This window comes from Doryrhamphus excisus, chromosome 10 (genome assembly GCF_030265055.1).
Source record: "Doryrhamphus excisus isolate RoL2022-K1 chromosome 10, RoL_Dexc_1.0, whole genome shotgun sequence".
NCBI lineage: Eukaryota > Metazoa > Chordata > Actinopteri > Syngnathiformes > Syngnathidae > Doryrhamphus > Doryrhamphus excisus.
This window is the reverse complement of record NC_080475.1, coordinates 16,690,493-16,717,845: the sequence shown is the minus strand read 5'-3', so window position 1 is coordinate 16,717,845 and position 27,353 is coordinate 16,690,493. Positions and strand designations below refer to the sequence as shown.

General features: G+C 41.1%; 1 protein-coding gene across 2 annotated transcripts in view; it reads left to right on the top strand.

The window, feature by feature from the left end:
• The first annotated feature begins 5,868 nt into the window (after positions 1-5,868).
• Positions 5,869-27,353, top strand: part of LOC131136506 (TOX high mobility group box family member 2-like) — a 64,560-nt gene continuing 43,075 nt past the window's right edge. For both annotated transcript variants that reach the window (XM_058083408.1, XM_058083407.1), the window contains exon 1: positions 5,869-6,441. In XM_058083408.1, coding sequence (XP_057939391.1) covers positions 6,337-6,441 — 105 coding nt within the window. In that variant the 5' untranslated portion in view covers positions 5,869-6,336. The remainder of the gene's footprint in view (positions 6,442-27,353) is intronic.

Here is a 27,353-nt window from a genome sequence, read left to right as displayed (position 1 = left end):
GTAAAACCATGGCAACGTTCTCCAATTGAATTAAGCAGCACCTGTGCGCATTACAGAAGAAGATAAAAGACAAAAGGAGGCAGCTTCTGCTTGCCAAGCAGCTGTGGCTTTCAGACCTTCAAAAAAGACATCTATTTCCTCAGCGTGTTTGTTTTGCCATGTTTATCTGCAGCAAATTACCATACAACAGTCAGTGATTTTAGGTTGTCCTTTTGGTTTATCTGCTCTTATTTGCGCAAATAGATGTGCAATTATGACGCTGTTTTTTTCAATAGACAATCCTAAACTCCGGTTTATGATTTTGTTCTATTATGACATCACGCCATGATGCAATGAGCTGACATTGGGATTGGTAAAGCCTACGGTGCATACAGACATGCTGAAAACAGGAAACATTATCTACATCATCACTCCATGAATTCTGATGCATTTGATTTCCTCCTCCCCCCACTGCTACCACTCCCCCCAGAGTCTATGTTCACCAGTAATGGCCATGTTGCGTTCACTTCACTTAAAATGAAAGTCTACCTCTGTGTCTTTGTTTGTGCATATAGTACCCGTAAATGAGGTAGAAAGACTGGTCACGTACGTCTTATTTACGTCAGTAAGTGGAATTAAAAGTATATTGTTGTTGCCAAAGAGTATTGGGTACTTTGATGTGTCCGACACAGAGACTTGGACATCTCATCCTGTTTACCCCCCACGTGTTTTTTACATGTTGGCAGTGGTGGGCGCTGCATTTTGTACTGGTACCTTAACTGGTACTTAAATGACTTAACCAACCAGGTTGCATTTACACAAACTATTGATGATATATACAAAATATGATATTACAAGCTGAGGGAGGTGTCTTGTATTGAGGTTAAATGCTATTATGACTAAAACATGAAACCAGTTAACCCTTTATTTTCCAATTACATTACATTGTAAAGCCAGCTATAGTAGCTTCAGGGTTGGCCAACCTCTCCTTATGAAGTCTAGCTTTTCTAGAAAAGTCCGCCTTGAAAATTAATTAACACCAAATGAATTTCTCCTCCTCCCCCTCCATCTGCCATTGTGGCCATTATTGTGGCTCTGGTTGTGTGCAAATTGCAACAGACTATTCAGCTTGGCAAACCCGGCTTTGTTTGGCTCTGATCAACCAATCAGAGGGCAGAAAAATGCTGATGTAATTGTGGGAATTAATAATTTGACTGATTAAAGAAGCCCCGTTATTAAGCTCATTTTTCGGCCCTTTGTTGTGGACTCCTATAGAGCAGATACACTCAATAACCCACACAGAAAGCTTTCTAAATCTACTATTCCAGTTGGATTTTCAAAATGGTTTGTTTTAATTTATTCCAAGCACGGCCTGCCTCCAGCCATGCCCACTCCGCTGTGATTGGTCACACTCCCAAACGTTCCCGAAGACTTGCGGACTACTGCCGAACCCCACTCATGGAACAGATACTACAAATGAAGTTGTGCTTCTGATTGTGGTTAGGCCTATAGAGAAGTTTGTTGGCCGTGATGACACGCCACTGCATGTTGGCATTATTGGCAATGTACAAGGAAGCCACAGCCATATCGTATAGACTGTAGGTTATAATGTCACCTGTTGCCTTCACATGCTCATGACAACCTGCATACTCATTTTGTGATTTCTTTGGAAACCCCCCAGAATAGTTTTAAATTCTAACTTATGTACAACCCACCCTGGGACTGATTACGGTGATGAAATATTCTCCTCGCATCTCATATGTTCAGCTATATCTCCTTGTTTGTTTTTTGTTTTGTGATGACTTCCTTCAATATGTATTGTATTATCTCTAATACATTTATATATATGGGCTATGGGTTTTTTTCAGGCTAAAGGAGCTGGATGGGAGCCAATGCAGGCATCGTCATTCAGCCCGGATTAAGATCAAGTATGCCTCATTTAATCAGCACAGAGAAGCAAGAGCATTGTTCCACCGAGATGCATGCAAGACATTACACAGGACTCTGGCTCCGAGTGAAAATGGAGGCTTTTCTTGAAAGAAAACTATATCACTATCATAAACACAGAACTGAATGATAGAAGAGTGAAATTATTCGAGTTTTTCTTCTTGTTTCTTCTGTTCGATAAGAGATCATTAAGAGAAATCCTTGCTATTCATGCAAAAGCTACAATCCATCGATTATCCATCCATCCATGCTGCTTATCCTCATGAGGGTGGTGGTTATGCTGGAGCCTATCCCAGCTTGCAAGGGGCGGCCTCCTTGGCCTCAGGAGGGGTTTATTTTCAGTATGAAAGTCCTGGGTGGCGCACATGCTGCAGCTTTAATGACATTTGGTGTGAAAAAATGACAGCTCTCTCTTTATTTGTGCTGGACTCGATGAATGTTGGCAGAAACACAATCTTAACTGTTTGTCCTCCAGGAAAACAGATTGTTGACACAGTCGCCGCACTCCACTGGTTCCCATGCCCTCCCGAAAACAAGCAGGGTCACAGTGACCTGCAACAGGGGTCGAAGGTCAGCAAGGGGAGCCGCAAGACATCCTCAGGTGTTTATAAGATGTTTTCTTTTGCCAACATCTTCAAGTATATACATTTGTTTTACTTACCAACTCACCAATGTCTACATTATATGTTATTGGAGCCACGAGGTCCGCTGACATTTAATAAAATTACTCTGAGTAAATGAAAAATCCTTGACATTTATCTTGCCCTGAGTTAAATTGAGTTTTAAATGGCCTGCAGGATCTCTCGGTTTTCACATTATTTTCACCAGGCACAGCAGAGAAGGTAGCATGACTTCTTCTTGTTGTGCTTTACATATACCACCGTTTTTGTGGGTGTAATCACTTTCTTCAACAACAAAGAATCAAACTTAAGTCAAACTTACTGTTAAAGTATAAGCTTCATGCTAATATCCAGTTGGTCATGTATGCAGTACAGAACAAAGGTTATGTTTTTAGATATGTTTCAGCTGTTATCCATTATGCATTCATGCATATTTATGCATACTATGAGCGAAATATAGTGCAACACTAAATATCTAGAATTTGTGATTAGAATATTCATACAATCGTTTTTCTTTTTTTTTATTTCTTTCGATCAAATGATCTCAGCCCTCAGCAGTCCTATTAGTCCAATTCAGCTGTCATTTCCGCATGGCCAACCCAAACCCAAATTATCTTATCTACTTTTCATCCTCCAAATGTTTTCATCTCCATCACATTTTAGTCAAGATTAAAGTAGGGCTGCGCCTTTGTGCTGTGCTAATTGCCACAGAGCTGGAGTAATTAAAGGACAATAAAGCCTTAGTAGTGATTTGTTTCTCTTGTTTGCTCGCTAGCCCATCAATTGTGCTTCAGTAATACTGATCATTAGCATGCGCCAGGGCAGTGAAGGATGCTGGGAAAGGAGCCCTGCACACACAGCACTCCACATTCCATTCCCATGAAGCCATGGCACTGAGCCATGTGTTTAACCCTCGGAGTGCTGGGATGTGGCAGAATGGGACGTGCCCGCTATCGAACACCAACTCTGCTAAATAAAAAGGCTGCTGCGTAACATTAGAGGCCTGCTGATATAATGGCAGGCTGGAGGGTGGGAATGCAAGCGCTACGGCAGTGGGCACACGCTGCTGGCAAAGTTTGTGTTAAAACAAACAAACAAAAACAAACTGTTTCACTGTAACACATTATTTTGTTAACACAAGATTGGCTTATTGTCCCACAAACAATATTATTGTCAATATTTTGTAGACCAAATGAACCACTGTGATGATCATAAACTATATTTTAAGTGTTGCTTTGTGCCGCCTGTCTAGTTACTGTATGCCTTTTTGCTCTATTCTTCCACTTTTGCTATTTTATTTCTGCAATGAGCCACGTTCCACAGATGGCCCCTGGACCACACTTTGGACACCCATGCGTGTTTTGCCAAGAAAGCGTGTGTAGTGTGTCCAAGCTCTGCCTCCTTGGCTCTGTCGCTGGTCAGGGATTGGGTTCCTTTATGAAGTGGGTCTGATGGTTTGTCTTTGTCTTAGTCTTTTAAACTGCAGTAGGCACCTTGTTGTGCACCAGGGGGCCACAACAATGACACGGGAAGGAAATGGATCCCGAAAGACAACGTAAGTGGATTTTGGCCATAAACGTGCTTCCGCTCTTCACTGTTAAGTTGCCCTAGTCTAAACACAGCTGATACATGGGAGCAGATCCTCCCAAGTCCAGCAGTGCCGTTGCTGGGGGCTGCTCGGACAACTCCATCATTCGGGACTGACACCCATGGCTTCAGTGGAAGGACGCTCATTCTTTGGGAATGATGCGCCTACAAATTAAAAACATGAAAAGAATGGTTGGTTAACTAGCATTAGGTTAGTTACCCACTTCCTGTTGCCAGATGTATGTCTTGTATGTTTAACAGTTCTAAACATATGAATAATTAAAATCTAGCTAAAACATACTACACACTATAATGTACTTCATCTGTTGCATGTATTTCTGGTGTAGCTTGACATGATGTGCATGCTTGAATTACTCTTGAAATTAGAACATAAATAATGGAAGAATGGGGCTGCACGGCGGACGAGTGGTTAGCGCGCAGACCTCACAGCTAGGAGACCCGAGTTCAATCCCACCCTTAGCCATCTCTGTGTGGAGTTTGCATGTTCTCCCCATGCATATGTGGGTTTTCTCTGAGTACTCCGGTTTCCTCCCCCATCATTCCAAAAACATGCTAGGTTAATTGGCGACTCCAAATTGTCCATAGGTATGAATGTGAGTGTGAATGGTTGTTTGTCTATATATGCCCTGTGATTGGCTGGCCACCAGTCCAGGGTGTACCCCGCCTCTTGCCCGAAGACAGCTGGGATAGGCTCCAGTACCCCTCGCACCCTTGTGAGGATAAGCGGTAGAAAATGAACGAATGATAGAAGAATATATAGACACACAATTACACAATATTTTATGGGCACGTAGTGTAGCAGGTTATTTCTGTTGAATGACAAATTGGTTCCTAATCTGATCAGTCAAAGTTGACCAGCATCCTGGAAGAAATACTTCTACCCTAGAAGTAACATTATTCCAAGCATGTGTCCTAAAAACAGGCCAAATTACAGCCAGAAAGGTCAATATAGAGCAGCATTGTCGTACAGGGATCGGTGTGAGGATTGTGATCTGCAAAGTGTATAGCGCAACAGCATCAGGAACACAAAATGTGCTTTGTTCTGTACTTTGCCTTGACATGATTGGAAGACAATGGTCCCGTGGATAGGCCATTTTAACATCAAATGTGCATGCACATCACAGGGCAACGGTGCGCTATCCATCACATTCAGGGAGCTGTCACAGGCAGCTCTCCCATCTCTGGCTGCTCTATGCACATATTTGCAACTGTATGGCGATACAAGATTAAAGCTACTTGAGTGGAATTCCACTGGCTGCTAAGATCTCTCATTATTTAAGAGTGTCACCTGGTACATTGTTGTTTTTCTGTACATTTACACATTTATGTATTTATATGTATATATGTATGTATATACAGCATATATGTATATGTATTTGTATATGTACATGTATATGTATATGTGTATGTATATGTATATACTAAGTCTATATGTATATATGTATTATATATAATTAGAACCAGACAGCAAAATTATTTACTGGGCCCCTGTCAGAATATTCCTAACTTTCCCCCCCTTTACAGCACCCTGACTATAGTATGCAGCAGCACACACTACACACTACACACACACACACACACACACACTATACACTATATTTGCAGCTAATCAGGAGTGCGCAGTTGCAGAGAGGAACACACGGTTGCCAAGGCAGCCAAGCAATTTCCCCTCCCCTTTTTTCTTTCTCTTTTCCTATTTCCCATGTACTATCGGCAGAGGTCGCATGGCAGAGAGGGAAGTCCGACCACTTCTGTGTACTGGAACCAGTGCGAGAATGTGTGCACGTCCATAACAAAGCCTGTGTGAGCGCACACACACATACACACAGAGAGAGAGAGAGAGAGAGAGAGAGAGAGAGAGAGAGAGAGAGAGAAAGGAGCCTGTGACATTTGATGGTGGAGAGCGCAAAGAAGTGTTATTAAGTTGGAACGTTTGACTTGATTTGTTGTGGAATACCGGGATACGGCTTTGGCAGCACATGTGCATCCATGACAATTGTGTTTGCAGCGAGGGACGATTCGAGGACCACTGAGAATCAGCACCGCACTTAAAAGTGCACCGAAAACAACTTCTTTTCCTCCCTTCTGTTTGTTTCTCTTTCTCCATCTGCTTTGTTGCTTTTGACGACACAACAATCCACGCTGGAAGTGATTTGATGCGTTCAGGCTCGCTCAACCTGAGATGGACGTGAGATTTTACCCTGCACCCCCGGCCAATGTGGGTTCATGCTCCCTACCTGCTGATCCAAGCTGCTTGAGCCCGCTGGACTATTACCACTCCAACAAGGTAAATGACACTTGGACAAACAACACGGACGCGCCGTCAATTCCTGACACATTTTTCAAAGGTTGCTTTACGCGCGGCCACTTGTGCTAAACGCGCTTGGAAAAACGGAAAAGTCTGCAAGGAAGGTCTGGAGTGCAAAAATGTTAACTTTTTTTTATTATTCCATTATGCATTTGAAAGTTGATGGTAACTTCCCCTTCTAAATGTTGCCTATAATATTATATTATGATCCGTCATTTAGTGTCCCACCCACCCTGGTGTGAAACAGCACAGGCTGTATGGAATCCATAAGGGATTGTGACAAGGAGTTGCCCAATCAAATGGATGTGTACTCGTCAAGTACGCTGAGTGACTTTGGAACAAAATAGTGTTGTGCCAGTCACCTCTCTTATTTTGACACCAAGGATTTTGCCAATTTTGCAAAAGTGTGCAGGTGACATTTAAAACTGCATCTTTAGAGAACATACTAACTCCTTATTTCTAAAATCACAAATACTTCAACTTGCTGATTATAGTTCATCTTCAAACAGCTAAAATAATGCATAAGGCTAAAAATAACCAATTACCTAAAAATGTCAATCAATACTTCTCTACAAGAGAGGAGAAATATGATCTCAGGGAAGAACTACATTTGAAACACTTCTATGCTAGGACTACGTTAAAAAGCCATAGCATTTCAGTATGTGGAATCAAACTATGGAATGGATTGAGTAAGGACCTCAAACAATGCACAACGATGAGCCAATTCAAGAAACAATACAAGCAGTTGATGTTTGCTAAATACAAGGATGAAGAGTCTTGAACCAGTCATGATGTGCTATATATATCACTATATTGACACTTACTATGGTACCCATTATGTCATTGGATGGTCATATCACCTCGTACTTCGGTACGTGACAAAAATAAAATACAAAAAAAAACTTAAACTATATTAGGAAAGCAGGAAGTGAACAAATGTAATAGTTACTGATTGTAAAAGTACCAGATGGAGGGGTAGGATTTAATAAGCTTTGCTTCTTCCTACTCCTTTTGGACATGTGGAACTGTGAACTGATTATGTGATGCACTCAATTGGAATCTGATGTATGTTCAAATGAAATAAAACCATTTCCATTTAAATACAAGAAATAACAAGCCATGGTGTCAAGTCAGAACATGGGTGGAGCAATTATAATACACAGAAAGTTCACAATAACAAGACGTACGTATGTGAACCTAACATTTGGCACACCTGCACCATCTAATGAGATCTGATACAAGATACTATTCAAATGTTGCATTTACAAACATAGCAATTCTCAGTCTCCTTAGTGGGAGTATTGGCCCCTATCGAGGGTATGATTATACTCTAGGTGCACCTATTTTGCCCGCTTATTTTGCTTAAGAAGGGAAGCAAAGTGTTAGAGACAGCTATGATTGACCGCTTTCAGCATCTTTCATATCGTGCAGGTTTACCTAAGTAAGCGTCCCAGCAAATACAAGTCAACCATTTCATATAAAAAGATAGCTGTCACTCACCCCAGATGCAATACCACACATCACTTGGGTGGTGCGTCTGATAACCGGTACACCCTCCGAAGACGTAGCGGACTTATAGAGGAGAATGATACATGACACCATAGGAACTGTATGACTTTCACTGTGTGGGCAATGGAAAGTGTAACTGAAGGGAATATTCCAGTAATCAAGAAAGCAGAGAGAAAGGTGGTGGTGAAGATCAGGCATATAATCAGTCACAGATGAGAGATGAGAGTGTTTGGAACGATCACAATGCTCACTCCAACTCACTCGACTGTCAGCTGCTTCTTTTTGTGGGTCAAATGAATTAGGATCATCCTGCATGTTGGATAATCCCAAGAATATGTTGAGTGCATCAATCCTGGAAACAAACCTTCTGGAACGGAGCGACACAACTGAGGCCTGCACCATATATCGAAAAAATATTGATATTTATAGATATTGGCATGTGTGATATCCATATGGAAAAGATGCGTGATAAATTCAAATTCATTAATGCATAAATAACACATTTCTTCAAATCTGGAGCTACCTTTTAAGGTAACGAGTGAGCCATTCTCTCGGTCTTAGCGGAGGACCTGAAGGTTGAACAAGCATGGCAGGTAACAAAGACACGGATGGAGACCAAAGCAGAGAGCATAAAACTTTCATATTTTGGCAGTGCCATGCTATAGCAGTGTAAGAACTTTTAAAAGTAAGAACTTTAGGTTATGATCAAGGAAACCATGGAAGTTGCTAGTTATCATCTCTTAAATAAAACTCTTACAAGCTATTTTTATCATCATCATATCTGTTCAAGCCAAAGCACCTTTTGTTGTAGCGGGTATTAAAATGGATCGATAACCCGAAGAAACAAGGCTATTCTAATATTTTTTTCCATGATTGTGTACAATTTTGTGAATAAGAAGTTTATATTATCGGTACAAACCAGTAGGGGAAAGATCTTGCTTCAAAATGCTTGCCAACTTTAGGCAAGACTTTAAAGGTCAACATAAATGTAAATATGTTGCAACCCTAAACCTTTATGTTATTTTTTTTTACAGATTATAGATTTTTGAAAATATGGTTCAAGTAGGTTATATTTTTATGAGAATAATAAAATATCATAATCGCTAAACTAGACACTCATATCGAACCTAATTTCGTGCCGCCCTAACACGACATTGTTGAAGCACCAGAATAAGGTCACCAATGTGGCTGTCATAGTAACACTTAATAATAATAATAATAATAAGACTATTCAACTAGTCTGTCCTTTGGCTTCTTTGTCCTAACAGTGCAGTTGACCCTTGCCCACTATGGATGGCTATCTTATAAGATCCTCTTAGAATATTCGTGTGACTTTACTGGGCTTTTACAGATGGTTTAATATTGATATTGAGTTCAGTTGTGTGAGCACACCAAGCTTCAGCCTCGCATCTCTCACAATAACGAACACGCCTAATTGGATTCCAGCTTTACAGTGTGTTTATTTGCAAAGCTGCTCTGTGCTATGGATGCGACCGCAGGCCCACTTTTGAGTAATTAGAAAGTTTAACATGTGTGCCACCACCGCCGTTGCCATGCTTTCAAATGCCGTCCCACTGCTCATTTTGGCGCAGCAGCTGCTTTCATTCATAATCATCAGCGTGCATGTTGTTACTGTAGCTTGCCGGTGCTTTTTACAATTTTTTCCCCCGTCCTCATTCAATGGAGACATTTAGAGAAATAAAGCGTGCTAATTAATTCTTCTGAATTCAAAATTTGGATCAGCATGTGCACTTTTAGAGAGGGCCACCTCCTTCATATGCTCAATTGTTGCCAGTAAGGATCATGCGTTACTCAGGGAAGTGACCCAAAACATCTAGAAATAGGTTTGCATACTGCTGATATAAATATATGGTTTCATTCGCCATACATGCCTTACTCCTCTACAAAACTTCATGTAAATCAATATGCAAATCATGAAAACACAACCCAGCATTGGTAGTAATAATGACAACATTGTGTTCTTGATGCATTACAATTGAGTGCAGGGCATAAAAGCATAAAATGAACAGTGGAGGCTACTTCAAGTGCAGAAAGAGATGATTCAGAAGGCTCCATAAATAACTCTGAAGATTTCTACTTCAATACTTTTCAGCGCTCACTTCATTTTCACTATGCATTCATGTCTTTTATCTCTGTGGCGCTCTCTTGCACCGCCAGGGAGAATTTATACAGAATAATACCGCCACAGCAGCTTTGAGCTCTGATAATATGAAACTGTGTCATTTGTTAATGCTGTCTGCTGCCTCGCTGCATTGCCTACATGTATTAGTCATGTGGTGCGCCCAAAAAAGGCCAGATGCATGTAACTGTGCAGGGGCTATTTGTTTGTCAGGCTACCTCTGGTTTGCTTGGGGAGAAGCAAACACCTTGTCTGCTCCTTTATTTCAATACCTTAATCAAACAGCGGTGACTGCTGCCGCCGCTCGAGCACGGCGCTGCATTCCGTACCAGAGAGAAGGCCCAGTGTTTATACACTCAAGCCCCACCCAGCTCATATATCCTCAACAACTGATATCTGCCTTGATAGGACATGACTGAAGAGCTGAAGCTTTGTTGCCTGGTGGTCCCTCTGCTTCTGATAAGCCGGGGAATGATGTGCTCCATTTGAATGCCTTATCTCACTCCTGTTATTTATTACACCACTGCCTTGTCTGTACAGTGCAATGGTTTGATTGCTTTCACTTTACATGTTCCATCTATGCTCACCATGCTCATGATGCTCAAGTTAATAGACACGGACGGTGCTAGTCACCATTAGACATGTTGTAAGCAATGCTGTAATGGTCCAATATCACTAGAAGTCCTAACTGGAGTTTTGTTTGTCAATCTGGAGGTTAGTTGGCAGACTACTTCCTGGTTCGTGGAGGTGGTACCATGGTGATATTGATGCACCTTTTCCCAGAGCCTCTTCCTCTGCAAATGCTTTTAAACGTATTTAATGTATAACCCTGCTAATCCTGCAAATGTAATTTTACCAAGTACTTTTTCAAAGTACTGTATTGCTCATTTTAGGCAACCACAGCTACGACTACAACGGCACTTAATGCTAATCACAAAGCCACCGCTCTCAAGGTCAAACAACATAATTTAGTTTCGCACTGAACTGTAAACATTTACAGACAACCATTTTCCGCATATGCCTCAATTATGTCGTTAAGATTAATGTATTATTAACCGAGAAACTCAAGGGTTCTCAATGGAGGCTAGACCTCCACCGAGGCCAAGCAGATGAAGATGTTGAATTTACATGACTTTTTTTTAGCCATCAGTCCCGTTCCTATTTTGATATGAGTGTTCCAAAGTTCTGAGTTACATAGAGACTGACACTCAAACTTTTAAGTTTCACGAAGAGGTGTCCTCGTCGCGTTCTGCAAATATACTTTACCTTATCCACCAATAACCAAGTGCGCTCACGATTATCACAACTCAGACTATCAATGTTACAACACAAAAGGTTAGTAGAATAACCACCATGTTTCCTTGACTCCATTAAAGAAACAATCTTTGCGTGTTACATGCTACTTTTGTCAAAATGTGCATTTGTTTGGATTAGTTCTTGTCTTGGAGGTAACCTTGGAATAGGTAACACACGAACCAGTTGCATCACAACATTGCAGCAGTCCGTTGCGTGTTCACTGTTGTCGCTTTTAGCTAATGACAAACTCTGTGTGGCATGTGACAGTCAGGCTCACAGAGAGAATCAAAGGATGAGCGAGAGTCAAATGGGTTGAAGTAACCAGTGGACGGGTGTCTCCGTGTGTGGATGTGTCATGCTAACTCAGGGCCATTCAAGCATTTTGCTGACTCCGGAATCAGAATCACAATTGCTTTCATAGTCCTGTGCAGAGGAAGGCCGTGCATACCACTGTGGAAAGGCACAGCGAGTGGGGAGAGGGGGGTAAGCACGAACGGACACTACATCATAGGGCTGGGCGATATGGACCAAAATCTCATATCCCGATATACGTATTTAGGTTGAATATTGATAGGATTTGAAAAAAAACAACAACAATTTTGACGTTTGAGTGCTTCCGTATGATTCACCAGCAGCTCACCGTTTCTTTAGTTTTTCTGCGCATGCACATAAACAGTCATGGAAAAATGATATTATGCACTCATACAATTTGCGATGGTGGGGCTTTTCACAGCTTACCATCTCCAGCGTTGATGGGCTGAGCAGGATGTGATGTGACTCAATCACGTAACGCCGAGCCAGGCGATGGATCACACTACAAACTCACTTTTTGCAAAAAAATTGTTTGCCAGTGTACTGATTGGAAAAATACATCAGTAGAAACCCGAATCGTTTATGTGTATCAAGGAGATTGCAACATGTTTCTGATTTTCATTCATTTTCATGATACTGTGAGCTGTTTATAATCTGTTGACTTTTTTCATGTAGCAAAATAAAGTTAGCAAAATAAATTTACCAAAATATTAGAAACAGCTTTGTGTGAGGCAGCGCAGGTATTTACTATTACAAACTACAACCGCAATTGAACCAGGTGATTAGTGAATACCAATACATCCCCCTTCACGTGTTGCCATAATGAACCCAGTCGCCTCTTTCTCTGTCTGTAGCATGTTTGTGCTAGGCAGCCAGCGCCGTCCCACGGGGCAGTGCTACGGCATTCTTATTCCCAACTAAAGAAGAAAATAGTGGCAGCACCTGCTAAAGAACGCTCCCCTGGGTGTTTAGTTAAATGTTGATTATGCTCGTTAATAGCAGCAAGCTCTGTCATAACAACATGTGACAGCGTGTTAAAGCTGATGTGTAAATAATAAAGTGTCTCTGTTGGAAAGATGTTTTTTTATTTTGGAAGATTTATTTTTAATGGAAATGAAATTACCACAGCACATAACTGTAGACTTTTCAAACACTTGTAATCACAAGTTATACATATTTAAATAATAATATGAATGTATGATACAGTATTGAATATAAGATGATTGTTTTGGATGTATAAATCTCTAGATCATGAATTTATGATGACACAACTTTTTCGATGGAAAAATGTAATCCCCCCCAGGCTAGGCACCGCCCCAGCTTCAAAAAATTCTCAGGGAAACCCAGAGTAGAAAGAATATATCCTAGGTAGGACGACTGTAAGTGTTGGACCGTGTTTGCATGTACATATGCATAGATGAAGCAGGAATCTGGACAAACATTCCCGCTTGTCTCAGCTTCCTGAGGTATGTCCTGTGCAAACATGGTCCAAACCCTGCTATAAGCTCCTTGCCAAGGTTGCAAGACCCTCCTGTGTCAGCACCATGTTTGCACTGCAGTTTGACGGAACTCACATGCAAGTCTCTTCAGCAGACATGTATGTGATGATTGTGGGAGGGTACGCTAAAATAATCCATCAAAATACTTTCAGGTGACTTTCTAAGTCCACTTATTGCTCCTCTGTCAAGAGCACTTCTTTATTATGTCTGACTGACATATTTAGCTGGCAGATACAGTATGATTGCTTGGACAAGGTTGGAATTGTTGTAGAAGCCGCGGGAGCCCACAAAACTACCGAGGGAATCCAGCTGTGGCTCCTTTCTGGAGAGATAATGATGAGCTCCATGATTGTTTACAAGGGTCTGCAAGAAGTATTTGAGAAAGTCTGCTACATGGAAGCTGTAATACCATGGTGTCAGCTCTCACACTGTTATTATATGTGCTTTAAAGCATGGAAGTTGGCTGCAACACAATTATGGTAAGAGAAAGGAACTTGACTGAGGTTGTTCAAAAGAACTTGCGAGGCCAGAGGGGAAAGTGAGAAAGGAGGCCAGTTTTTCTGCTGCTGTCTAACTATAAAGTCTGCACATGACCATGAGACATGCCTATGACCTATGACCTATGACATGAGTAATGACCACAAACAGACAATGAAAAGTAGCATTCTGGAAATGATGATCAGGTTCATACAGTTATGTTATGTCTGTCACCATAACACATTTTCAATAATTATTTTTTAAATAAATATAGAAAAAGTGCAACATAATCTTTAGCTATGCTCAAATCCTAAACTAACAAGATACAGCTCCAATCCAGTCTATATCCATATCAAGGATAGGGTCTGTTTTAATATGGTGCTTAAAATAAATATCATTATATCCTAGTGTGTTTGTGTTGCTGTAGTCTGTTGTACATGTCTCTGTGTTTGTGTGCATATGTATGTGTATGGAACCGCTTCCCAAAATAGCACCAATGTTGAATGTGCTGTAGTAGATGTGAAAAAAGGAGCAAAAGGCCTCCGTCTGGGTGCAAAGAATGAGCTTCCTGCTTACTTTCCCTCTCTCCTGCCAGCTCTCCTTGCCCTTTCTCAGCTGTGTGGGACAACTGAGCCTTACAGTATGCAACCAAGTTACCATGGAAACAGTGAACATGTATTTTAATTCGATTTGATTAATTCGATTCCCAATGAATTGCGCCTAGCAACAAGTGGCAATGCAAATGTATTGCATGAAAAAGTATAAAAGATCCATATTGCATTTTCGAGTTGGGAGTTTGTTGTCTGTGACTTAAAAGACGTAAAACGCCACTGATGACAGAAAATTGCTGTTCATTTTTGTTTTTGATTTGGTATCCATGCTGCAACACTTTTCATTGGATACAAGGAATAATTACTGGAGCTTTTACATAAGCCAAAGAACACACTGGCAGAAACAGCGCCATTTTTCTCAGTGTTGTACTAAGAATACCAGTGTTCTTTAACGAGTGTAACACATTTGTATGCAAAGGTGCAGTCAGTAACAAATGTTTGTGTCACAGCCGTGAAAAGCAAGTGAAACTGAGAGACGATCATGTTTTATTAAGCCTGATAATGCCGCCTAATCTGTGGCTTGGGTTACACAGTGCCTTTGTGGGTAATTAGAGATCATGTCATTTGCCCGGCCTGCTGAAAAGTGCACTCCACCCTAATCCCCCTCCTCTATTTGCCTTTCTCCCTGCACCTCCCTACTTTTTCCTCTACTTCATTCTGTCACTCATGCAAACTCCTCCTCATGCTTCCCTGTGAGCAGGCTTCCTGTCAGCCGAAACACACGCATACTGTAAACATCACAATTCAGGTAGCTCCCCATCGGATAGTATACCCTAAGATGTGCTTAAGTTGATTGCATCACTGTGGTTTGGAGATGAATGACTTGAGACCCCTTGGCAAGCGCCCCGGGTTTACTATGACATAAACACTGGTAGTTGATACAAGGCACCAGCCGTGGTCTTTATAGTCTTGAGTCCTCAGCGTACTCTTTTGATTCATTGATATTAGCCTTCCAAATAACCCCCCCCCCCCATTGCCCCAGCAGTGAACCTGACACCGGGAGTGGAGATTCATTTGAATATTGCAAATTGCGTTTAGAATACTGCAGGTGGTTTTTAGCATTTGGACTTCTAATGCAAAACGAAAGCAAGAAAATAACAGTGTAGTTGTTAAATGCATGAAATGAGGTGGCGGTTTACATGAAATGTACCTTTTCCTTGTCTCTTTTGATTGGTTCTTATGTAAGTAACTCTTATGTAAGTAACTGCAGGTGTAGGTCTAATCCACACATCTTTGTGGACCAGTCCATGAGGTGCTAGAGCTGTCTGAGAAAGTTAACAGAAAAATATAATCCCTAGTGGCCCAATTACAGCGGCAAATTTCCAACCCTGCAGGACCCCTCCCTATACGCACAAACACACTGACACACACTCACACGGACCATAGCTTCAAGGCATTGAATTTGCTCTCCTACAATGACAACATCACTATATAATAGGACATGGTGTCACGTGACACCAGCATCATGGAACATGAAATCGCTCTGTCCGTCCATCTCTTGTCTTGAAGGGCAAACTGGTGAGTGGTTACATAAAGTAGTCTTGGTTCAATTACTGGGGAAAAATACGCTGTGTGTGTTTTTTGATATGACGGGAGCATCGCTAGAATGGACACGTTGCTTTGCCTTCACTGCCAATCACGCCGGCTTACCTACCCGTGTGCTTTATACAGTATCATTCATAAAAATATCAGTGAATCTGTTCTTTGAATTCAAAGATCAACAGGAAATGATTCGAAAATGAAAGAAAGAAATGTCTCTCTCTGCAAAGACAGTCAAAGACAAGACCAATAGAATGACAACGGAAGTCATCAGCAGGCAAATGGATGGCAAACTGTGGGGCGCACAGTGGACGAGTATGTTGGCCACACAGTAGGAGATCTGGGTTCCAATCTCCGTTGTGTTTGCATGTTCTCCCGTTTTTTCCGGGTATTCCGGTTTCCTCCCCCATTCCAGAAACATGAACGTTAGCTTCATTGACGACTCCAACAAAATTCCTGTTCTTATTCTGTACATTATATGTGACCTTAAACTGGTTTGGCATCCTTTGGATTAGATTATCAGCACAGATTAGTTTGTCAAACACTAACAACGATTATAACATGATTATAACATGGCTGCCAAATACAGGTTGTTGTGATCTGGTTTTTGTTGTTAGCCCTTCACAGTATGAGCGTTTGGGGTTTTAACTCTGCAGAACCAGCTAGTTGACTTGGTCTGTTGTGTTTGCATGTTCATTTGTTTGCATAGTCTGTGTACTCCAGCTTCCCCTGACCATCAAAAACCTTGCATGGCTGTGTTCGGAGAGAAATGTTGATGTGAATTGGACAGGGGACAGGGATAAAAATGGAGATATGTAAAGTGCATATTAGGGAACTTAAAGGCGATGTCTGTCATAGTTAGGTATTACAATGGGGAGCAAGGGTTCCAACTCTATATCCTGCCCACTTCCTGCTCAGTCTTGACTGCTAATTGTCGATAGCGTCTCAGACACTATGTGTACAGTATGTGTGTTATAGGTCAAGGAGGGATAGCACAATAGCACCTTCAAAAAACATATTGCAAACATCATACACGTTGTCCCTAAGAATTTGACACATTACAGCAAATGAAATGAAGCCTCACTATTTACATATATATATATATATTTTTTTAATGTAGTAATTAGTTTTATTATTTGTGTTAGATTCTACAATATGTAGGTTAAGACAGTATTTCGAAGCATTATTCTTTGACCTTTGACCTGTGTTGAGGCCGCCCCCTTTCCTCTCTCCCCATATGCTCACGTGTGGCACACTCTTCCAGATGATGCTGTAATTAAGTCATTTCGGAGCCTTGAGAAGCCGTCTGCAACGCGCTGAGCTGAGACCAATCTGCCACTAATTGTCTCTAGTTTTAATTTCTAATGGAATTAGGGCCGGAGGGAACACGGCTTAATGAGATACACTTACTGTGAATGCGTGCGCTCTTTTATCTGTTTACTGTAACTGATTTGGCCCCAGTGGATAAGGAAACAAGAGTCAGTTGCAAGATGTTCCATATTGATGTGTTTCAGTTTATCCCGCAAAGCACTCAGAGGATGCCGGCACGTCTCCAAACTGTAAATGTACTGCTATGAATGATGAATGCGCCATCAAATGCCTCATCAGTGACTGGAGAGGGACAGTAGAGTCAAATGAAGAGTAAACAGAGGAACACCTTCTCCTCCACACTTCAAGACAACGGGCATCCGACCCAAAGGCTGTTGGCCTTGGCGTCCAAGCTAGTGCTCAGAAAATGTGCTTGGCTGGAACTGGAAAGCTAGTTTACATAGCCTTGATAGTGTTTGTCTTCATTTAGTGTCCATTTCACCATCCAAATAAATCACTTTAGACTTGTTAATAGACAAGTAAACCTCGAAAAAGAAGAGATGCACAAGCTGTGTTTTGAAACTGTGTGGAAGTGTTAAGTGTGAGAATTTGTTTAGATATTCAAGCCTAAACATGTCAAAGAACCTTGGTTAGTGTACGCCCTGGTTACTGAATGTTTTGGTTTACTATGTCGAAAGTTTAAGCAACCGTGTTGCCTTGGTTCAAACACATTTGTGGTTAGTGAACAATATGGCACATGTGTTGTTTTGTGGACCGATACTCATACCCGGATATATTTAGGTAGAATATCAATATACTGTAACCTTGTAGCTGTTCAGTTTCGCTATGCAGCCTCTCGTCTTCCGTATCTCCGCGGGGATCTCGGGTTGCTGAGTGTAGAGAAGGGGTGCTCAAAGCTAACAGCTGCTCCCGAGTGTAAACAACGGAACAAGAGGCAAGCTACAAGCGTAACAAGATTAACATCCATATATCGCTCAAACAATCCAGCAAGCATAAAAAGATTACTATATGCATGTGTTTTGCATTATGTCAGTTTTTTGCAACACTTATTTTTTGTAACACAAGAGCCAAATACTTTAGACTTGGCAAGGTAGTGTTTTGTTGTTAGTGTTTTGTAACAGCAACATGATGATTTAACTTATTTCATAAAATAAATGAGTTAGCACTATTTTTACATCATTTGATCCATAAGTTCACAAGTGTAAAAAAGAGACATTATTTTAAAAAAGCGTTACCTTGTTCAGGCACCGTAATAATGAGGGAAAGTGCTTTTGGAACAATCCCCCATTTTTACTCATTTGTCTGGTCGTGTTTTTTTGGCCCAAATTTTTATAAATTTTAGACTGGATTCCCTTCTATTCCTTCCACACACACACACACACACAGTCCGCTAGAGTGATTTATAAGCACAAAGAGCATAAAAAACAAAAATCAGCCCCTAAGACAAATGAGTGTATGAATCTTTGAAACACTTTGGTGACTTCACGGAAATGTTTCTACCTTATCACTTTGGAGTGCGGTTTGCTTTCGCGACTGGCTGAAGGCCCTTCCTCTTATTGTTTCAATATGTCAGAGCATTGTTTGAATGAGGTCACCCATTACCGATCTGGCCCGAGGCCAGCTTGACTTCAGCTGATTTAATTGAATCTCCAACATGAGTCAAACTCAAACAAGCAGAGACTGCCTTGCCATGACAGTCTCATTACTCCACATTAAGAACTCATTTCACAATGTATTGTGACTCCGGCCATGACAAATGGTGAAAGGAGATCAAATCAAATAAGTGAGTACTTTTTGGAAGACTTCTATTGGAATTCATACTCAAGTACCACTATACTGTATGTGCATTATGGAAAAGTCCATAGAAATGCCTTGTGGGGTAAAGTGTTCCCGTGTTTGCCATCAACAGTAATGGCGTTACTGGCGTCCCATTTTCTCTCGAACATAGAATTTTTGTCATAGTGTGAATTCAACCTGCCTTGTCACTCAAGCAGGAGAGGAAAAAAATGTGAATGGAAGCTTTGAGTGCACATTTTTGCTGTGAGCACACCAAATAATGACTCCTTTATCACGCCTACCACACAACAAACAAAGAGGCCTTTCTTGTGATATACCACGATGTAATATCAGGCCCTATAATGGCATACATTATGCATGTAGCATTCATAGCATCTCTGCCGTGCGCTAACAACATTTCGGTATTGCATCAGCTCCAAACTCAACTAAATTTCTCAATTTAGCATGCATTCTTTGAGAGACACTGGCAGCGTGGTCAGAGCCTACGGGAGAAACAAACAAAAAGGTATGGCAGGCTTGGTGTGCCAGCCCCCCCCTCCCCTCTACAATAGGGAAGGAAATGTTGAGGCTGCAAGGGCTGCGGAGTGGAGATATGGCAATGTTTGCTTTGGGCTAGGTATCGGGCACAAAAACAAACATGGCCGCCCCTTAATGAGCCTGTTTGCCTGCCAAAGGTAAAGACAGCTGTTGTCTGCCGTCACAATGGAACAGGCCTCAGTGCCACAGAGCACTATTGTGTCCCCATAGTAACACAACCCTTGTGTGTACTTACCACAGAACTTATGAAGTCCTCAATATGGAAAAATAGTGAGTCATATGTAAATTGTTTACTGGAGAGTCACAGATCTCTTTTAACTGTCTCATGTCTAAAACATTGCTTCAAATGTCACGTTTGGAACCGTCAGTCCGATTTCAGCAACAAAGGATTAAGTCTGGTTTGATTTTGCTTCACTTTGTGTTACAGGAACAAAAAAATACTCCAATTTAAAGCAGTAGAACTCTGGTATTGTTGTTGTGTTATTCTGGAATGATTGACATTTTGTTACTCTACTATCCATGTATTTATTTATTAGCCTATTAACTTAGTATTACTGTACAGTTACAGCGCCAATCATGGTGGTAATAGTTTGACCCTGGAACAGATCATTTCTATTCCCCTCATGTCACACCAGCATTGTTTTTTCTACTTACGTTTGTGCAATCACGTGTTTCTAGCCAGACTTCAGAGTTGTTATGACTCATTACCACCACATTTTTTATAATTATTTATAGATAGACTAATCACTCCTCTGTATTTCTGTATTAAAACATCGCCATCTGCAGGATCAGGTGTACATTGCAGCATCCTATTAGATTTGTTTACTGTCCAAAGCGTGTTAAGAAGTTGGCACTCTGTGCTTGACAAGACAAAACACTCATTATTGGACTCTTTGGAAAAACCTTACCTAATTAGCTTTTTACCATCTGCTTTATTAATAGAATCTTATAATTTTATCATCTGTCTCATGTAAGTGTCTCCTCATGGGACACTAATGCAAATGGATTTAGGCCAATTGGTGTCCACAATAAGGCAGTTAGTATATTTGTCACTGTATTCGTCTCAACCGGCACACACAGCGAGCTGCACTCCGCACTAATTCCAGACCAAAGTAGGACTGAGATTGAGATGCATTTTGTTGGAAGAGATTCCCCGGAAGAAAGAGCAAACATGAAATGTCCGTCTGCCAACAGCATCAGCGTGGTCTCTGTTGAAACAAGCTCCACCATCATAATATGAGGTTCCCAAACTTTGCAGCTCGTTGGTTCATCATTGTGATCCCAGAAATGTTTTTTTCCTTCAGCATAGAAAATGAATGGATATATGGATTTTTGTGCTGTTTACGTACATGTTGGATGAGATACGGAATTGCTTTGCACTTGTATTCTTCATTCTGAGAAGGTAAATTTCTTACACGTTTGAGGTGAACAGTGCACCAGTCGATGATTATTATTTAATAGCTTGCGCTGGTTGTTGATTCAGAATAAAAAGCCAATTATCATAATAGGATATGGGACATAATGACAGAATTAAATGAGTGTGACAGACACACAATAGGCCTGCTCTGTCATCGCCTTAGCCTCAGCTTGCTGATTAGAATTAATCTGGTTTGATTAAAAATGCAAATGCCTCACAGAGTCACTAACAGAGTTGACATGTTTTTAGAACGTTTAACTGATTTAATTACATAGAAAAGTGAATAACAGAGATGTGCGACTAAAGCTTTGTTTATTATTACTTTGTTTATTATTTATTTTCATCACCCTCCACAGAAGGTAATTAGATTAGCGCTTAGCCTCACTGTTTCTTTCGCTTTTTTTCAGAAATGGTGTTTTGTTCCACACAACCAAGACAAACTGGCACATTGTTACCGCGCCAAGTATTTTGTCAAGGTCTTGGTACTACCTGTGCTATTGTGTGGACTGAGAGCACTGCAAAAAGACATAATATAATAATAAACAACTTGATAATGGCTTTTATACGTTGCATTGCAATCCAGGAAGGGAAGGGGCTTTCACCCACACACACAAAACATGAATTCCACTTGGCACCATTGCTTGCATTCTATCCTACAATGTACTGTTTGAGTGAGAGCACCTAGTTTCTTCTGCCTATGCTTATACTTTTTGCAACACACTGCAGCTTTATCAGTGGACGTTAGAAGTGCAGAATGATAAATGTCTTGTCTCAAGATATATTTTTTGCTTTGTTTTCTGAATTGCCTTTGGTGGGTATCCTGTTGAGAGTGCAGACATGCTGTAGTTTGTGTTAGTTTGAACATGTGTTCTGGATGAGCGTATGCTTGCGTTGCAGTAATTGCCACCCACCTTGACTTACATCAGCAGCAGGCAAATGCAGCAGCATATGCTACATGCAGTATAGAAACGTCAAAGCCATGCTACCAATGAATTCTGAACATTGTCAAGTATTTTTCTTTAAATATCGTTTGTTTTGCAAAAAAGCAAACACCCTTTTGGTGTTGACGAGGCAGGATCAATCCTAACTCGGTGTCCGAACATCAGCTGAATGTGTTGAAATGGGAAGTATACGATCGATCTGTGTGCATTAGCGCTCTAGAGTAACATACTGTAAGCAATGAGTGGCAGAACAAAAGAGGCACTGTGCTGCATGACGGAGGCGAGCTGGAGTTTAAAGAGGACAGCCAAATCCAAGCAGTCTTGTGGCATGTCATTGTTTATCGCTTGAAATCGCAATGTATATTTGTCTTTTGGGGAAAGAATTTTATCCACTTTTAAACATCTGGAAATCATTTTAGCCAGTTAGGACTACAAAAGCCCAATGCAATGCTGTGCTTGCGGTAGAGGGCTCATATTGGTGGGCCCATATTTCATATATGAACACTACTAATTCTATTTACTGAAGGAATCTTGTTGCAAAAATGGTCTTGAGGGGATCATACTTTGGTGACATGGTTCTAAAGTGCTGGAAGCGCAACCGATTATTGATCAGCAAATGCTCTGATTTGCTTGAGGGTGATGTAGTGACACGGTAACGCTGCACTCAAATATTCAATATTTGTTATACTTACTTTAGTGGCTATCGTTAAAGATGTCAAATTCAGAGCGAAAAGTAGCAGTGTGTTTACATTTTAGTAATGTCTGTATCATAAAGGGGCCACACGGTGGACACATGGTTAGCATGTTGGCCACACAGTCAGGAGACCGGGAAAACCTGGGTTCATTGCTCTGCTTGGGCATCTGATCTGATCTGGCCCCGGGCGTCGTAGTGATGCTGGCGTTTCAGATGATTGATAAGGTATGTGTCGAAACGGAAAAGTCGTCTTCTGAAACATGTAGACGGCATGTTTGTTTACAAGTGAGCTTACCGGAAATGGACCGCTTGATTTGCTCACACTAAGTCATCGTCTAAATGTGTCAAATAATACAATTATTTGTTGGCCAAGCATGATTTATTTAGGTAGATCGTTTCCCATGACTGCTTTATGTTAATTTCAGAGACTTTATAGGTACGTATACTCATTTTATTTTATACATCTGTAGCTAAAGTCATAATCATAATAACAGTCTTCCTCAAACTAACAGATTGAAAGAAGAAAAAGCTCCACTGCTTTTAAAGATAATGTTTTAACCACATGTGAGAGCTAAAGTTAGACCTGTTTCATAACTGTTTCACTGTACCGCTGCTATAATGGCAGGAAATGCGGCGGTGACAAGGAAAACCCTGACGTGCCACACGGAGGGGCAGAATTAGGCCACTCTGCACGAGAGGCAGCCAGTGAGGGGAAGTCGACACGGACAGAAAGGAACATTGTGATGTAGGGACTTTTTGTCTGTAGGCCCCACTCATTTGAATTTCACTAGGTTTCTAACTGTAGATAAAACATTTTTTACCCTAAGGTTTCTGTTCACCTCCCACACTTTCACGGTTCAAAAAAGCACCCAACTTAACTCGAACCTCTGAACTGCTTGCAGTCTAGTTGCATTCAATGAATACAAAATGCAAATAATGCAGGTTTGCATATTTCAAAAGGACTGTATGAGTATTAAGGATACCACTAACAGTCTGTGAAGCATGGCACACAGATTCGGGACCTATCTGGCTTTCACTGCACATGACTCAGCAGTATCCAGCATGGCATCTTTGTTTTTCGGTCGGGCTGGGCTTCGTTTGAATTTGAGCAATTCCGGTTCCTTTTCAGTGTGTGGAATCAAACTATGGAATGGATTGAGTAAGGAACTCAAACAATGCACAACGATGAGCCAATTCAAGAAACAATACAAGCAGTTGATGTTTGCTAAATACAAGGATGAAGAGTCTTGAACCAGTCATGATGTGCTATATATATCACTATATTGACACTTACTATGGTACCCATTATGTCATTGGATGGTCATATCACCTCCTACTTCGGTACGAGGTACATTATTAAAAAAAAACAAAAACCTTAAACTGGAAAGCAGGAAGTGAACAAATGTAACAGTTACTGATTGTAAAGGTACCAGATGGAGGGGTAGGATTTAATAAGCTTTGCTTCTTCCTACTCCTTTTGGACATGTGGAACTGTGAACTGATTATGGGATGCACTCAATTGGAATCTGATGCATGTTCAAATGAAATAAAACCATTACCATTAACATTGTTTCTCGATTCCGATTCTTTTCAGTGGTCGGGTCATAAAAAGTTTGCATAGTTTAAATGATGGCCAAAGTTCTTGGATGAAATGTCTGAAAGCTGAAATGCGTATTTTATAGAAGAAAAACTGTCCGAATGTTCTGCTCTTAACAAGAACACTACTGCATATCTGAACGGTCAATCTTGAAAAACTCATCATACCCTCGAGGAACCAATTACGACGTGTCCTCAGGCCTGCCCCTGGTCTACATATCCACTCATTCATGGAGGCGGCTCATTATATGAGGGCTAATTACCTGTAATTAGCGTATCATGTCACTTAAATGAAGCCGCTGGAGTTGGAGGGGCCATCCTTAATTCAGACTGATGTTGGAGATTAGTGGTGGACGGAGATTCAACACAGTGGGTCAGATTATTAAAATAGCACCTTCTGCTAGTGCTGCAGGTTGTGTTTGTGTGCATTCAGGGCTTTTTCATTCCTGGCAAGCTTGACACCTTGCTCTTGAGGGCGAGTACATGTTACTGTATCAGAGCTGGCTAATAGGCGCAATGGTGACGAAGCTGTGTGAGTCTGTGTGTGTGTTGGGGGGGTGTGTGTGTTCCCTGGCGGCATGCTGAGTGTTTAATCTGGCCCGGTGGTGTGCCGTTGGCCCGGCTAATCACAGTGTGTCTGCAGGAGTGTGCCGAGCCAGGGGAGCACGCCGTCGCTAACAGCGCCTGACAGACTCATTAAAGAGGCCTGGCACTGAGCTTGCAACAAGCACACACACATACACACACTTTCGCGCACACACAGGAAAAGGTTGTGATATTTGGAGAAATCCCCACACTTGTTTTTGACACTGTTGCATTCCCACACTGTGTGGTGGCCTCTCGTTCACATACACACACTTGGTGTGTGAGAACAAGGCAGGCGGTGACCCCTCACAGTCACAGCCCAAACACAGACAAGAGCCGGGAGCATCTGGGAAAAGCCAAGTGGCGTGTTGGGGGTGTGGAGGCTGGGAAAAAATGGCAGCGCGGGGGAGAGAGCAATCCCACAGGTCTTTTGTTTTTAAATGATCTGATTTGACAAGCTCGACACCTTTTGTGGTCCAGTTCTGATGCAGACTCATAACTAAAGTTAACTAATTTGACAGGATTGTCCGGTGTGACATTTAGTAAAGTTTGACAAAGTACTTTGACTTAAGACTTTCCTCCAGCGAGGTTAATTGCCACTCAGCTGCAAGAGAGTCGAGTGGAAAGAAGATGTTGGGTTGAATAGCAGCTGAATACAAAGCAGGTCACAGTCAAGTGTGGACTCCAAGATGTTTTAGTACGCTGTGCTGCCATACACACTGTCACCTTCTCAAACACACACACACACATGCAACGGTACAGTGACAGAAATCATTTTCTTATTGCGTCAGCAATATTACATAAAACACTACAAGGAAAGGCTTTGGAAAACAGCACATAAACATTGAGTGGTAGAGCGGTTGTTTTCCAACCTGAATGTTAGAAGGTTAGATCCTCTGTCCTTTCATGATCATGATGTTGAAGTACCCTTGGGCAAGATATTTAACACCCAGTTGCTCCCAGTAGGTAAATGTACCATGGAAAAGCCATGAGTTGGCTTTAGGGCAACTTATTCTATTTATGGACAGTGGAAATAGCACTTATAGTAGCATTTATAGTTTAGCAATAAAACATTTGCACCACAATTTTCCTCGGTTTGCCTACATTCCACGATTAGCGCACCATGTGGCGCACGTCTTGTTGTGTTAATCAGAAAATGAACAAATGTGAAAGAAACACTCAAATTTGACCTTTGACCTTGATCTTTGATCAGTTCTGCAGTTAGTTATCCAAAGTACTCGATCAAGCCCAACTCTAACTTAGTCAAATCAGCATTATGAGCTGACAACAAACATGGTAGCAAACATTTTTAAAATCACAAATACTTAAACTTGCTCATATAGTTAATCTTCAAACAGCTAAAATAATGCATAAGGCTAAAAACAAGCAATTACCTCAAAATGTCATCCAATACTTCTCTACAAGAGAGGAGAAATATGATCTCAGGGAAGAACTAAATTTGAAACACTTCTATGCTAGGACTACGTTAAAAAGCCATAGCATTTCAGTATGTGCAGGGCTCGACAATAACGTTGTACCGATGGCCCGGGGCAAGTTAAAACAAAATTCGGGCAAGTAAATCCAATCATTAATATTCCCGTCGGGCAAGTGCACTTTAGCATGCCGTACTGCCAAGAGTTTTTTTTTAAAGCGGTTCTTGTTGGGTGTTGGTAAAACACGGACTGCGTAATTCCGGTGGTAATTTGCAAACCAATCCTTGCAAATCTTGAAATGGACCAATCAGAATCGTTTTTTTAGACCGCGGTCCGTAATCCACAATCCGCGTTTTACCCACACCCATTCTTGTTCGCGATCAACCAATCAGCGATCGTTTTACTAGGAAGACATCTATCATGGCGTCCCTGCCAACATGGTCTAATTCTTCAACAACTTCTGAAGGAAAACAGCAAAAAGTGATGAAACAGTGCCTCCTAAACAAGTATTTTATTAGCGGCAGCAAATCAAATGATGGCAAAGGTGAGTGAGTCACGTTGCTGTGACAATTTGAAGTGGTCACAATGAAACACCACCCATTAGATCCAATACCAAGTGCTGATTTTGCACAAGCTACAAAATCTAGCGCTTCCATTTCTCGGTGGATTTTTCTCACCTTTGCTTCACAAATTATTGTTTGACCATTGAGCATTTTTTTCTGGATTAAAAACACTTTACTAGTACACAAATGTGTCAAATGTTTCATTGTGGTGCACAACTTATAAATATCACTGCTTACTACGACTACCATGTGTAAGGTAGCATGGCTTGCCATGTTAACATACATCTCCACAAATTTTCAGACATTCCTCCAAATACAATGCATCAGTACTATTATCTGATGAATTATCAGCATATATTGATATATGATATCATTATGGCAGTCTTTTCATTTTACATGGGGCAAGTTCGGGCAAGTAGTTCTCACCTTAAGGATTCCCCATGGGCAAGTCATTTTTGTTTTTAACGTAGAGCCCTGATGTGGAATCAAACTATGGAATGGATTGAGTAAGGACCTCAAACAATGCACAACGATGAGCCAATTCAAGAAACAATACAAGCAGTTGATGTTTGCTAAATACAAGGATGAAGAGTCTTGAACCAGTCATGATGTGCTA